Source organism: Mauremys reevesii, linkage group 1 (assembly GCF_016161935.1).
Source record: "Mauremys reevesii isolate NIE-2019 linkage group 1, ASM1616193v1, whole genome shotgun sequence".
NCBI lineage: Eukaryota > Metazoa > Chordata > Testudines > Geoemydidae > Mauremys > Mauremys reevesii.
The window spans coordinates 25,676,052-25,691,001 of NC_052623.1; the positions used below are offsets into that span (position 1 = coordinate 25,676,052).

The window sequence follows — 14,950 nt, forward strand, 5'->3', positions numbered from 1 at the left end:
TTTAATGTTCATAAAAAGTGCTGGATTGACAGAGGTGGGGTCCCCTCTACTTATCATTTTGTTACTACACCTGCAGAAAACACAGATCTGGACCAAAACTGGAACCTTTCATTTGTACCCTTTCTAATTTTTGAACCTGCCCCTGGAGATTTGGTTCCAAGCTAGATCCAGAAACAGAGAGGGCCAGTTATCCTGTCCTGCTCCATTTTAGTAACTATACAAATCACTTGAGTTATACTCACATGGTTTACGGTATCACCAGAAACCCATTAGAGCCTCTTAATTCATAGTCTTGTTTTATTTATACCTTCTGCTTCAGGTAGGCACTATCCGCCTCCAACAAAAATCTCTTCCATGGTGTCTGTATTTACATAATAGTACAATGCTTGTACTCAGATTATGGCATTTTTCTATTGTGGCAGTTACAAAAAAAGTTGGGATTAGGGCTAAGAGTATGATCCATATACAGATATCCACAGCTATGTGAGAATTAACGTAAGATTTACAAGTAATCTGTGACTATTACACATGGTGCAGTTCATGGTGACATTTATAAACAAACTTCAATAGACGGACAAAGTAAACTGTGCTGGGGATAACATTATAGTGGCCCTCTGCGTGGGTAGGTACCAGTTTAAGTGGTGTAATCCTTAACAATTAGGCTCACCTGATAACCAAACAGAACAAGGATACTTTAATCTTTTTCTACCTATAGACGGCTCATAATGTTAATTATGGCCTTGGTTACATACGGAGGGTAAACTATGGTCCTTAATGAGCTTCCTCTCCCCCCTGCAAGTTTTGGTCACGTATTGCCTCCTTAGTTAATTAGTGAAATTATGCAATTAGGCTAAATAGATTTAGTAAAGCATATACAATTTCTGGTGGCTGCTGTAAAAACCTTTATTGAATTGTGTATAAAAGAGGTATTCAAATTCACAGCCATTTTAAAATCATCTTTTGGAAAACAAAAAGAGATCAGTCTACATCTGCAACGCGCTCCTCCAAACTTGGTTTGAAAAAAATCGAAATGGTTTGAGTTATGGGGCTCCTCAGACACACCTGAAACTCAGAAATTGTGTTTGATTAGATAATTCAAAAATTGCTTGATGGATTCTAATCAGGGACAGCGCTAGACACCAGCGTTCCAAGCATGTGCTTGGGGCGGCACTTCTCAAGGGGCGGCAGTCCGGCCCTTTGGGGCGGCTCTTTTCAAGGGGTGACACTCCAGCTTTTTTTTTTTTTTTTTTTGCTTGGGGCGGCAAAAAACCTGGAGCCGGCCCTGATACTAATTACAATAATAACTTGCTTCTAGACCAGGACTTTCTATGCCATATTACTGCTCAGAAGTTGACTTCTGTTTTGTAAAGTGGACCCAATTCTACTCTCAAATGTTAAATCAATGGGACTAGTAAGTAACTGAGGACAATTGGTCCTCACACCTTTTTATTAGAGTTCCAGTTATGTTATATAAGCTTTTGCAAACGAGTTAATATTCTCTCTATGGAACAAGGTAATTGCAAGGCTGGTCAAAAATTTTCTGTGTCATGCTGTTTTTTGACAGAAAATTGGGTTTTTGCTTCAATTAATTTTTGTGTGTGAAATGCTCCTGCTTTCCATGGAAAATTTCAATTTTGTTGTCGGAAAAACCAAACACCCACAAATAAAATACTTTTGCTGAAAACTAAAATATTTTGGTATTCCAATTTTCCACAGAAACAAATATCATTTTTGACCACCTCTATTAATCACGCCTGGGCACCATTAAAAAGATTTCATTGCCAAACTTCCACAATTGCACAGATGCTTTGGAATGGTTCTAAGCGTGACCAAGTAATACAAGATTTTGAACACTAGCCATGAACAGTGTCTTTTCACTGATTACTCCTTGTGAGAAGCAAAAGTAAAAAAAACCATAAAGCAGTAGCCAGAATCCTACTAGAAAAATGCAGAACATCATGACTCAGATTGTGGGGATGATCTGTCCTGTTTGATGGGGAAAAATGTGAAAATCTTGCAGGAACTCCACTCCTCCCCCATGCACTTCCACTCACTTCTTTTTCTAAAGCTCACAGTTTCCTTAATCTCTCAGTTTTCTATACAGGGTGTGACATGCTGAGTGTGTCTGGGAGGTAGCATGTGGTGAGGCAGACCTCCCCATTTCTGTTTAATTTGATTAGCTAACAGTAGGGAATGGGTGTGCTACAACATATGCAACGCAAACAGTAATGCAGTGCCAATGCGCTCTCCAGCAATTTTCTGTGTTCCCCATATATTTGCAGTCTCCAGCTCTGCTCCCCCCTCCCTTAGCAGTTTCATTTTACCAGCTGGCAACTTAGAGCCAGACAAGCTGGCATGTCAGCACCTATCTTACTTCATATTAGTAAAGTAACTTGCACATCCTGTCTGATCATACAAACATCTGGCTTCTCAGAGTCCCCCTCTAAATCACTATGGCAGTCCTGTTGAGGAGCTTGTTTACAACATAGTTGGCTCCAAATGCAGCTAAAGCAAAGTTCTAGTGGTGGGGCTGGGTCCCCCAAGTATCCAGACTCCAGTGGCAAGAACAGAATTATTCATTGTGTGAGACCTTTTGTCCACTGGGAATTTGCTTTTCCCCTCAGCCAGCTCCTAGGCGTGTGCTCGTAGGACTGAACATTTCCTAGTTTAGATTATATGTAAAATTTTCAGAACTGCCTGCGTGAATGATGAGCCAACCCCATTGATCTTCTATGGGACGTCACTTAGATGCTTTTGAAAATTTTACCCTTTGTCATTTTGCTCTCAAATGGCATCTAGATTTCTTCTTTATCCCCAGCAGACTCCTGTTTCTACTCTTTACCTCCTTTCATTACTCCTCATGAGTCCCAGCCTTCTGAAAATCAGGTCTTTTATGGTGTTATAAATTGTGCTCCCCAAATCACCCCAAATGGATATCTTCCCGGGTTTCTTATGCTTTTCTATGGTTTGGGCTCTTGACTAGAGGACAGCTTGACGTGGCAATTTAAGGTAACTGGATTTGGTATCAAAGAACGGGAAGGGCTGCTGCTGAAGATCAAGAGTGGCAATGGCCTGATACAGATTACCCTCATTCCAGGTAATCTGTGCCATAAGTGATGGTCCTCTGCCTCCTACCAGTGTTGAATGTGCTAGAGCCTCTGCTCTACAATGTGTCCTGAGGATGCCTGGATACATTTAAACTGGAGTTCTTCAGACTGATGGTTGCCCTGGAAGCCTTGGAGCTGTGAAGAGGCTGTGCCAACTACATCTCAGGCTATGGCAAGCCAGGGCTGCATAGGAATCTCATGGCTAAACTACAGCATTTCCAATCAGAGGAAGATAAACATTTGGATGCACTAGGAGCCCTGGCCCTGGACAACCACACAGTCCCTTCAAGGAGCATTTAGACATCGTGGTCACTGGTACCTTATGCACAGTTGTTATTTAGCAACAAGTCGATGTGGCTTTTTGCGCTGTCCTAGAAACCCCCATTTATCTCTGCTTTAAATGTTTCCCAACTGTGTTCTGCACTTGTTTTGGGGATTGGCCTCATTTGGCTGCTGCATTGTGGGAAGTTAGGGCTCCTTCAACCTGAATCTGATGACTACTTCCAATTGCACAACAAAAGACACTTGGGGCAGGCTTCTGTGCACCAGCACACGAGGTCAGAAGCACGGATTGAAATAACACCACTAAAATTCCTGTGAAAGGCTGTATTTGTCTCTGGTCACCCTGCCGCGATGATGTGGGCAGTGAGTCATTGGCACTGTTTCCTGTATGTGCCCCTCCCTGCGCCTGCTTGTGGTTAGTCTCTGTCTCAGTAGCTGTAATTTACTCAGAGGGTGTTTGCTGAAGGCAGCTGAGGAGTGGGGAAGGAAGAACCTTTTGGTGTTAGTGGAGGGACTCGAGAGCCAGGTAGGAACAGACTGAATGAGACCCAGAAGAACGTTTCCATGGGAGTGTGTTACGTTGGTTTGCCATGGCCATTTAGCATTTGTATACCAGTCAGGCTGCAGCAGACCACCCCTGTGTGGGTCATTTCCAAAGTTTGGGTGTCAAAGCTGCTGGCCACCCAGGGCTGGGTGGCTATGTCCCCAGCTGCATATGTTAGTGAATGATTAGCATGTGCAGATTGGCCCTGTGGACACAAACCCCTCAATTGTACGGCCTGTTGCTCTTGGCAGCCTGTCAGGATTGCTTCATCTACTGCTTGATAGCGAAGCCGCTCCCACAGAGGGCTGAGAACACTCCCCTCGTCCCCACGGTTGTGGGAAAGACCAGCCCTGAACCCCCTGTCATCTAGGGTGGTCCCGGCCAACATTATGCAGTCTGGATGCCTTCAGGGCAAGATGGGTCCTACCCGCCTCACTCAGGACAGAGGGGAAATGTAACTTTGCAGAGACCACCTGCATGGCTCCTGCCTCCTTCTCCCCATTAACCATGCCACACCCTGCCTGCCCCTCTCTCTCACCCCTAAACCCGCACTTATGACAAGCAGCTACATAACCCACATCGAGCTAGCTAGCTAGTAACCCTGGCCCATGAGGCAATTTTGGAATAGATTATATGCGCCAGCCCCTGAAGCCACAGCTACAATCCAGTCCATTTGCACACATCTTCCTGTACCAATACACGCCACCTGTTCAGACACCCGTCTGGAAGCCCCATGTACTCTCCCACTTGCACTCTGGAATAAGCACATGCAAATCTTGGAAAATTTAACCTTAACGAACTTGCCCAAGGCTATACAGAAAGTCTGGGACAGAAGCAGGGCCTCTTGAGTCCCAGCCTTGTGCCTTGACCACAAGAGCATCACTCCTTCCCCAACAGAGGACACAGCAAATATTAAACTGGATTTAAAGCAGATCTTCTGCAGTTTCAACGTGCCTACAATTTTCTTGTAGCTCTGGCAACTGCTTTCCAGGGAATCATTTTCACTTCAGGAGAATAAATCTAGTCTTCCATTTCTGAATGGCGTAAAAAATCTACTTTGCTGAAATAAAGCAGTGTTTATTAACAGTAACTGACTGCTACGCACTATATCAAGACCAGTAACTATGTGGTTTAAGACCAATGGTAACCTTAACGTATACAGGTACTTAACCCAAGACAAGTGCTCTGTGACTGGTGAACAACTGCATAGGCTAAGCAGATGGCTTGATGCAATCAAATAAACAGAGAGAGATTTGGAGCGTAACCTAACTTTTTGGTTATCTTTTCTCATACAGACAGTCATGTCACATTTTAATTATTCATTTCGTGCTTTTTTCACAACTTTTGGAAAAATGTTTTAACATCGCCTGAATATTTCAGTATCATTAATATATGCGGGGGAGTGAAGTGATGCAAACAATCCCCATTAATCCCACAATCTGATTCACGCAAATGGACTCCATGCCCATGATTTCAATGGGACTTTGGCATGGTGTAGCGGTCCCTCTCCATGGCTCAAATTGCATGATTATGGCCTCAATTTAAAAGGAATCTTTGCGATTTGGGGTATAGTTTCCAAAGGCCTAAGACCCATCCTACCTTTCTGAAGGTAGAATCTGCATTTAAGAAATTGCCGCAATTATAATAAAATAATCTGTATCTTCAAATCGGTGAACTTGCACCTTGACTCCTTTATTTGCAACTGAGGTGCAGAAGTGCTAATGCAAATTGCAACTGCACAAGAGAGGCTGTGCTTTTGCGAATTTGGCTCTTGTAGCGTAGTTTTCCTTTTAAAAGAGTCATCAAGAAATGCCATGATAATGCTGAGCCATCCCTACTGAGACTTTACCCAATAGTACCCAAGAAATCTAAATTTTAGTAAACCTTCCCAAAGTCAGGTTTGGTTTCATTTCCCAGAAAGCGTTCAAATTAACAAAACACATGCTCATTAGCTGCATAAGGGATATCATTTCTCTTTTACAGTTTTGTTCTCAAAATATGGTTAGAAATTTGCATTTCAAGCCATTTGCTCCAATAATAATAATAATAATCTTTTTTTGAAGTTAAAAAAGAGCAGCAAGGAGAGAAAAACAAAACAAAACAAGCAATGCAACGTAAAGAGCCCCAAACGAAAGCAATAACTTACTGTAGCTACTTTCGCTATCGCTGGCATTAGAGGAAACATGTTCTGCAAGAACAGTACAGCAAATTAAAGAATATAACCAAGCACCACGAAGCAGCTAGAACGTAAAAGATCTGCCACATTCATGCAAAGGTGAGTGTTCAGAGTGGAAGTAAAATCAGTGCAGCAGCTCCATCTGAAAATCTCAGCTAACTCATACCATTAAGATGAAAGCTTTATCTCTTGGTATATCAAGAAGGGGGCTACACACCTGTGGCTAGTAATGTCTCTGGCAGTGGCACTTCTTCCCCTTGATGAATTGTATAAAGGGCCAGTGACATCCCAAACATCTGCATGCCAAAATAGATGGCAGTCCATTCACACGTCCCTAGACTTACAGGCTAATTATGCAAAGACCTGGGTGTTTAGACAGATTATTCTTAATGATGAATAATGTGTATAATTAATGCGTAGGAACTGTTCTCATTACAGTTAGAGCTCTTCTTCCACCCTTTGTGCCGGTCATTAGTCATCGTGCAAGGTATCTTAGTCAGGGTTTGCCAATCAATGGGTTTTACCATAAGTTTTATTTTTATTTATGTAAAGCTCGCCATAAAGCAATAATATCAATTATGAAAATAACAGGGCGTGTCAGAACCTTTTTCAGACAGTACTGGCAGTTATCAAGATTAATGCCCTCAAGATTTGGGCTGGGGGAGGGAGGATCATTGTCAGAAGCAGCCTGGCTGCAAACATAGGAGTTACCATCAGGGTGCTGACCTGCGGTCTAACTAGTCGAATATCCTGTCTCCAATAATGGCTCCTTCAGAGAAAAGTGCAAGAAACCCCTTAACAATACCTACTCCCCCTGGAGACCTCAACAATGTCTTCCAGAAATATCTTGACTGCCTGGACCAAGGGGAGGGAAACAGTGTCTGGAAGGGTTAGGAGTGGGACCGAAAAGGGTGGTTTATGAAGGGGCAGTTGGCAGGACTAATGTTTTTTCCTTTGTGCTTTTGGAATGAGGCCACCAACCAGGTAGCTCTGGGCAGGTATCACTGGAACTCAATAAGGGCATGAAGAACTTTGCACAAGCTCATCATATGTGGAAGCTGGGATTGTCTATGGACATCCAGGGCCTCTAAGGTCAGATGGGGTTAATCTTTTGGTCATGAATTCAGACATTCAAACATGGCAAGGAAAATCTGTTGGTCAGAACATGGAAGATGGCAGCCAACTGGAACTGCCTCCCCACTTGCAGCTGGCCCACAGCCCTCCCAGATGTATCTAAAAAGGTCCTGGTCATAGTTCATGCTTTTTGTTCTGCTAATGCTCATTTACTAGGGTGGAGGGATAGGAGACAGAGATGAGTCCCCACCCCAAAATTGGTAAAAAGTTAATATAGACCCCTCTGGGGGACTCAATTTCATTCTCAATTCAGACAACACCATTAATGGTGGTTTCCTCTTTCTAAAGGATGCCAGCTCCTAGCAGAAGTAGAGGGTATAACTGGCATAATGATCTGTAGTCACTAATTTTGGGTGGCTCCATTTTTGGTGTCCAGCTGAAGAGATGTATTGACTTAATTCAACTGGTGTGTTAGATGCAAAGTCCTATGTGTGTGTAAAGTTGGGCACCAAACAACTGAGCCACCCAAAATGAGAGGCCACTTTTGAACATTTGGGCCACGATGCCTATACAGCTCTGCCATTGGGATTTATATTGTTAAGCTCCTGAACATGTGGCTTTGGGACACTTTTTCTAAGACGTATCATCATCTGCGTCTCTCCTTGGCAAAGTCTCCAGAGCACAAACAAATTACTGGTAAAGACCTGCCAGGAGTTGTCAAATATTTCTGTATTTTGCATTGTTGATGGCCAGGTCTGGGCAGCTGTTGGCTTTTACAGGAAAGTTATTGACTGAGCAAGATGCATATCAGAACAATAATAGTCTCATAATTAGATGTGATTGGATTTAAAAATCTAGTTTCAGGACAAACAGAATGTGCTTCAGCAACATAATGTCTTATGCCAATGCGCTCCTCAGATGAAAAGCAGGTGCTGTACGTAGCCCGCATCCACCACAACATAAACTAAGGCACAGATCATGCCTTGCTGTGGATAGAGCCACAAGGAGGTCAAAGGAAGACTCTGCAGGCTGAGCTCCTACCCCATCATGTATGAGTAGGGTTGGGGTACTGAAAATCAGTGGGCAGGGGGCATGGCTGGCAAATATCCAGGGGTCCTCAAACTGGGGCATCCATGCAGAGGTGAGGCATGGAAAGGCCTAGCTCCTCCACAATACTCCTTGGGCTCCTATCTAAACTCACGCTGTCACTGCCTGCCCACTTGCAGCTGGCCCATACCCTCCCACTAAAGGGAGGCAACTCACAGGAGTTAATACTTCCCAGAGAGCAACAGCAGAATCAGCATTCATGGCCAAGGTTCTTTCCCCATGGGCCTGTCAAGCAACAATACCACGGAGAGCACCCTGCCTCCCCCGCAGCGTACCATGCCCTCCTCCAAATACACACAGCTGTCCATGTGCAGAGTGGCACTGCAGGAATGGGGGGGAGGAGGTGTGGGGGATGGGATGATAATTAAAAACAATCATGGAAAACATTGGTTTTAGGGTTTAGTAAAAAGTTCATTTTTACATTTGGAGCAAAATTTATCCTGATGATATCTCTTTAAAACATATACTTACAGACTTGTAGTACTACTAGTAGTAGTAGTAGAAGTTGTTGTTGTTGTTAACACATGTGGCCTTCAGAATCATGAAGGCCTCTATTAACCAATAATCTATAGCCCGTCGTAAGGTTGTGTGCCATTAAAAATAATGTGTTGGTTTAATATACATGATACATGTACTATCGGGCTGGGGCTGCAGGGATCTAGAATTGTGCTGATAGTTGAAAACTACCTTCAGTATTAACAATGGAGAAAGTCAGCAAATAGTTTGCAAGCACAATAAAATAGTATGTTAGGGAGAGCTATCTGTTTCTGGGCAGAGGTATTTGATAGGGGTTTATCTAATCAGATGGACTCTGGTTCATTTTATGTAATGCAGAGAAGGCGCTACATGCATTGCTATCATGCTTTCCATAAGCTATTCTGTCATGGCAAAATCAAAATTCTGCACATCATCCAGAAAACTAGCACTGTATAACTCTCCCACTGCTCTTCAAGAGACAAAGTTTTCACCTTTAAAAGGGAAAGTCAACCATTATATGTCTTAACATATCAATTAAAAAAACCCAGGCATTTAATAATCTTTTAAAATGTGTGCATGAACGTGCATTTTTGTAACCAAAATCACATACAGAACAATAGGTGATGCACAGGTAACATTCACATACATTATGCCTCAATTAAGAAAAAGAATAAGCACTGAAGGAAGAAAACAGCCAATACACATGTAAGTAGTATTATTATGCTGGACTTATTCAGGGCTGGATACAGCATACTAATGTAGTTAAGTATATAGAGTTCAGTTGCAAGTAATTTATTTCATTCTATGCAATTTCTCTAGAAATAAATTACAGGAAACAAATTATTTTTGAAGAATCATCTGACAAAATGCTGCACATTCTATAATACCAATTCCTGAGGTAGGATCACCACATACCAGAAAAACAAATTGCTAATGTGTAGTGACAAAGGATTGGTCGCTAATGGTGACAGATTTAAAATTAGTTATGGAGAAGGTTATGCCTTTTCTCGCCTGCAAATAGTTTCTTCCATTAACAGCAACGTACTAATCTACAATCTGGCAAAGTAACAAAAACACTCCCATGCAAAAAGCTGAAAATGCAGAAGCGGCAGTATAAAATAATTTTCTATTGATCTTCTCGAGATGTTTAACTTTCCCTTCATATCAAGATGGATTGCTGCTCAAAGGCACATTCTAGGCAGCAGTACAAGTTCTAGGTATGCTACTGTCTACAGAACTGCCACGATGGGAACAAAAACATACTGTCAGAAACAAAAGGTGTTATTACATCAGAAGTAAAAGTCTCTGTTTGATACGTTGTATGTTATTTAATATTGTCATGCAGAACAAAACAATTGAAACATTTTTGGTGCATTCACAGCTGGGTAACAAATAAAACTCTATCTTGTGCATGCTGGGAATGGAAGGTCCTCAGAGAAGGAACAAAAGCCAAAACAAAAACAGAACACAAAAAAAAAAAAAAAGAAAAAAAAGTTGAAGTGACCATTCCTGGGAACTTACTCAGAGTCTTTGTTCCATAACCGTCGTCACCTAATCCGGGGATGTCCTGCACGGAAGTCCCCAGAGAGAGCAATGAGAAAGGAAGAACAGCCGCAGAAGAGGAAGGAAGAAGTCAGTGGAGTTGAAATGGATACTACCATGACTGACCATGCAGATGGAGCAATCTGGATCCCTGCTTTCTCTTTTTGAAACAACTTTAAACCCATATTCCACAGTAATGTTCCCCAATGAAAAAGACAGTGACCATTATGTACTCTGCTGCTACAGTTAAAGAAAACCAAAACCAAAAAACCAAAGAATCCTTAGCGGATCAATTTGCAGGGAGAGAATATTAAGGGGGGTAGAGAGGAGCCAAATTTCTTCTGGTATAACACCAGCATACACATTACATTATTCTGGATACTCAGAATATATAACGCAGGCATGCAGTGAGTGATCAGATTCTATTCAGAGGATTATCATTGTTTTAACTTTACTTTTTAAAATTAGAAGAAAACTGATGAGAAATAGAAAAAGTCACTGCGTGGCTTTCAGTTCAGGATTAAAACACTCAACAAAGTGATCAGTTGTAATCAAGAAGGAGATTAGAGCCATCTAGATTAAGTCCAAAAAGTAGTAGACACATAAATGATTGATACTGGAATGTTTAGGGTTTTTTTTAAACCAAAAATAAAATTAATGTAATAATTTAGGAGAAATTGATTTTACATCAGTTTGGGCCAGTTCTGAATTCGAACATTTTATGTAGGAAAGAACTGGATTTAAAACAACAAAAATAATCAGCAACATTTATGAAAAAAGGGAAGAAATTTATACACTGAACTCTTCCAGCCAGAAGCCAAGGTCACTGCTTTATCTTACTCTGAAAAGGATGTTTCAAGGGAAGGGAGCACCAGCTGGATCCAGACTGCAATCATACATTGGTCACAGTAGTAATACCTCACCTGCCTGCCTTTGCTATTTGTATGCCTAGATGTGTGGGGTACTGGTGTCATGCGTGTCACCCATTTTTGTGCTGCATGTGACATCATCTCCAAGAGGTTACTTACGTTCTGGATCACTTGTTTCCTGCTCACTCTGCTCCTTGTTCTTGTAGAATGGGAATTTTCGTGAAAAGATGAAGTTCTTTTTACGCTTGTCATTGAATGACTGTGAAGGAGAAAAGGCATGGGGCAAAAACAGGGACGTCTAATTGTTGTCACATTCATGCTGACAAAACAACTAGTTTGTAAAAGTGGAGAGAACTGTAGTGACTCCAACCAGTCAAAACCAAGTGGTTGAAAAGAATCAGAAATGATTTTCAATAGGGATTGCAGTTTAAAGGACATAATGTCTTGAAGACTGATCAGTTTTATTACAGATGGGCTCAAGCCACAAACTTCAGATCCAGATTTTGAAACTCCAAAGCTTGGGGTTGTTCCAATAAAGGGTTTTGGTTCAGCCCATTATAACATTTGGATTCAAATATGGTCATGGATTCTGATTTCTCCCTCCCCTCCCAACCAAATTTCAGGGGTGCTTGGATCTGGGGTTCTGGTTCAGCCCTCTCCAGTGCATGTCACTTGACAAGTGCTGAGCACTTGCCACTCAAATTGGAGTCAATGGCAATTGTGAGTGGCTCAATGTATCTCAAGATCAGACCAGTGATCTTTAATCATAGTAAATTCTGCCCAGAATTAATTCACTGTCTAGAAGAGAGTAGGCTGTAAAGGAGAAATCGAAGAGATCCATGGATTCACTTCCAGTAGACATGAAAGTTGAACTCTGTGCCAATTAAAAATACATATTTATTTTTGGTAGCTGTTTCAAGATCCTTAATAAATGTTTTATTCCCCCCCTCCACTTTTGAAATTCAAAGACTTGTTCAAGTAATCAAAGGGACAATACTTTCATTTCCGTTTGAACACTATAGTCATTCATTAGGCTTGGTGCGTATAGTTTCAGTTTTATATAATCTAGTCACCGAATTCTGTTGCTGTACAATATTTCTTAGCAAATTCAGCTGCATATCCTGCCATAACTCCACATATGGTGAGTTAATACTTAGGTGAATGGGCATTTTGTGTGAAAAAAGGTGTTATTTTTGTAGACAGGTTCATTACATTATATTAAAGCGTAACAGGATATAGGCATTAGGCATTCAGAGCCAATTTCTTCTCATCTCACAAGCAATTAATTCAATTTCTTTGGGACTGTTTGCATGAATAAAGGAACCAGGATTTGGTCCCAAATATACAATGAAATAAGTTTAGCGGCTGATAATATAATTTGTTATGTTAACAGCATAGAGGGTGTTCTAGAATATGACAGATTTCTAAAAGATGTGAAGTCAAAAAATTTAACACTTAAAAAACCTATGAAAACAGGTATTTTACTTGTGTCACAAAAGTTTCATGCCACTTTTACATTTCAAGCATATTTAAACTTTAGTAACTGAAAACAAAAGAAAAAAATACACATGTAGAATGATCCATGAATGTCTTTCAGAATATGCAAACATTCAACTTGAAATTAATGTAGATGTCATGCACAAGTAATACAGACAGCATGCAAATTCAAAACAATGCAAACATGAAACAAAGCCAGGGACTAAAAATATGGACATGACAGATTATAGTAATTGGTGGGTGAAAACGGGGTCGACATGCAAATTACATCACATCAATGGCCTGCAGGGTAGAATGGAAATTAAAATGTGTTTTCTGTGATCACTTCTTTTATCTTTCCAACGCAAGGAATGTAATATGTTAACATTTCCTGGGGTATGAAAATGTTGTTTGTCATGATTAATCCAAGTTTGACATAATAATATACAAGGATCACACTTTAAAAAAATTATATATACACAATAATCCCTCAAAAACCAAAGTGGTCAAAAATTATAGTCATTTCAATACCAAATGCCTTTTCAGTTTGGAATTAAAGAGAAGGTTATCAAATTGGTACATAAATATGCTGTGGCCCATAGCAACATTAAGACAAATCACCATTCTAGTTCACATTTATAAATGATATCCTCTCTATGAAAATTATTTCCCTCAAGCAATCTATAGCAAAAACTGCAACAAGTACATTTCAACCAGAAAAGTGTTGTTATTTTGTACTTCTTATGCAATATTGCATGGGACAGCTAGAAGATCATTCTTAGCACATTCAATTATTAGAAAAGACTGCTTTTTCATAGAGAAAGAAAGTGTGGAGTTCACAAATTTCCTGGCTTAAAATTCCTAGTATGATATTAATTAGGCACAAACCTTGCTTTCTGGCTCCAAGACAAGACAGCAGTATAACAAATGTGCTATCCTGCTATCCACTCTCCCTTAACCAAATGCCCATTGTGTGTCCGGTTGCACAGTATCAGATTTAATACCTTCCATGTTGTGACAGATATTCAAATAACTGTTCCAGGATAATACTATATATTTTTGGTCTTAAAGAATTTCCCTGTTTTTTTGTGTCAATAACATTTCTATAATCAGTGTGTTTTTCTCTATAAGGAGCAGTAAAACATGTTATTTACAAATGTTCTTAACACATTCATGTAAAGCTAAACAAAACATCTAATTTTTAACTTAGTAGTTGGTGATAAGCATTGCAAAATCCAGCTGGCCATTACTCTGACAGCTGTATATCAAGAGAGATCATCCTGTTTTAGAAAAACCCTTCCCACTACTCAACTAAATCATTCTTGAATTCAAGTGTCTTTGCTAACAAGTTTGATTCCGTATTCTTTGTGTAATGTATCTATACTGTATTGGAATGAGAGACACGGTCTTGATGGAGTCTAGCTTCCGTATCTTTTTCAGGGTAGTTTTGAAGATGGGAAAAGCTTTCTTTTAAAGAGATGCCTGAAAAGCCATTGTGGCTTCCTAGCACATTCAAAATGCTTTCTTCAGCTAGTTCATTCAACCAAGCTGATAGATCCCACAGCACTGAAAAGTCACATTGGTATCAGGGAGTGGCTTTTAGAGTTGGAACACATAATCAGTGTCACCTTTTCCCACCATGTTATAACAATGGTTTGCCTTTACCTGACAATCTGAAACTGCTTTGCAAACATTAAGTCTTGGGAAATCCCTCAGAGATAGGAGCATTATTATACTCATTTTACAGGGTCCTGTGGCTAGACAGGGCGCTGGGAGACACAGATTCAATTTTCCACACCTCTGTGCAACACAGTCATACTGACATAATTTGATAGCGCCGACCAAGCCTAAGACTGAATTTTGGGTTAGAATAGGCTCAGATCAAGGTAAATCTGCCTGTGAACTTAGAGATTTGGATATTGGGAACACAAAGAAGAAGTACAAACCAGATCAAAATACCCCTTGCTGCTCATTTTCACCATATGAGGGTAAATTTTGTTTAATACTTAGAAATGTATATTTTTGTTTCTATTTTTAACATTTATAAATATTTATATGAACATTTGTTTAGTGACAAACCAACCAATAAAACTTTTAATGCCGCTTATTATCCAGGAAACGTAATTTTAATCCCTAATAAAATAGAACAGGCACACAAAAAATCACCAAAGAGCTACAGGCTAATTAAATCATGAGAAATAAGCAACATGGGTTTTAAAAGGACCGTCTTGCCAGACAATTTGATGACAAATTTGGATTCATTTACAAAATGAGTGAATGAAGCCACTGCTGCAGG

At 40.4% G+C, this 14,950-nt stretch overlaps 1 protein-coding gene across 12 annotated transcripts in view; it reads right to left on the reverse strand.

The window, feature by feature from the left end:
- DLG2 (discs large MAGUK scaffold protein 2) overlaps nt 1-14,950 on the reverse strand; it is a 1,428,123-nt gene that overhangs the window by 19,976 nt on the left and 1,393,197 nt on the right. For 7 of the 12 annotated variants that reach the window (XM_039519930.1, XM_039519931.1, XM_039519932.1 and 4 more), the window contains 2 exons: nt 11,338-11,437; nt 6,080-6,121 (listed from right to left, as the gene is read on the reverse strand). In XM_039519930.1, the coding sequence (XP_039375864.1) occupies nt 6,080-6,121; nt 11,338-11,437 (142 nt within the window). Of the gene's footprint in view, nt 1-6,079; nt 6,122-10,288; nt 10,335-11,337; nt 11,438-14,950 lie in introns of all 12 variants that reach the window. The other 5 variants (XM_039519937.1, XM_039519928.1, XM_039519934.1 and 2 more) reach the window with 2 other exon arrangements.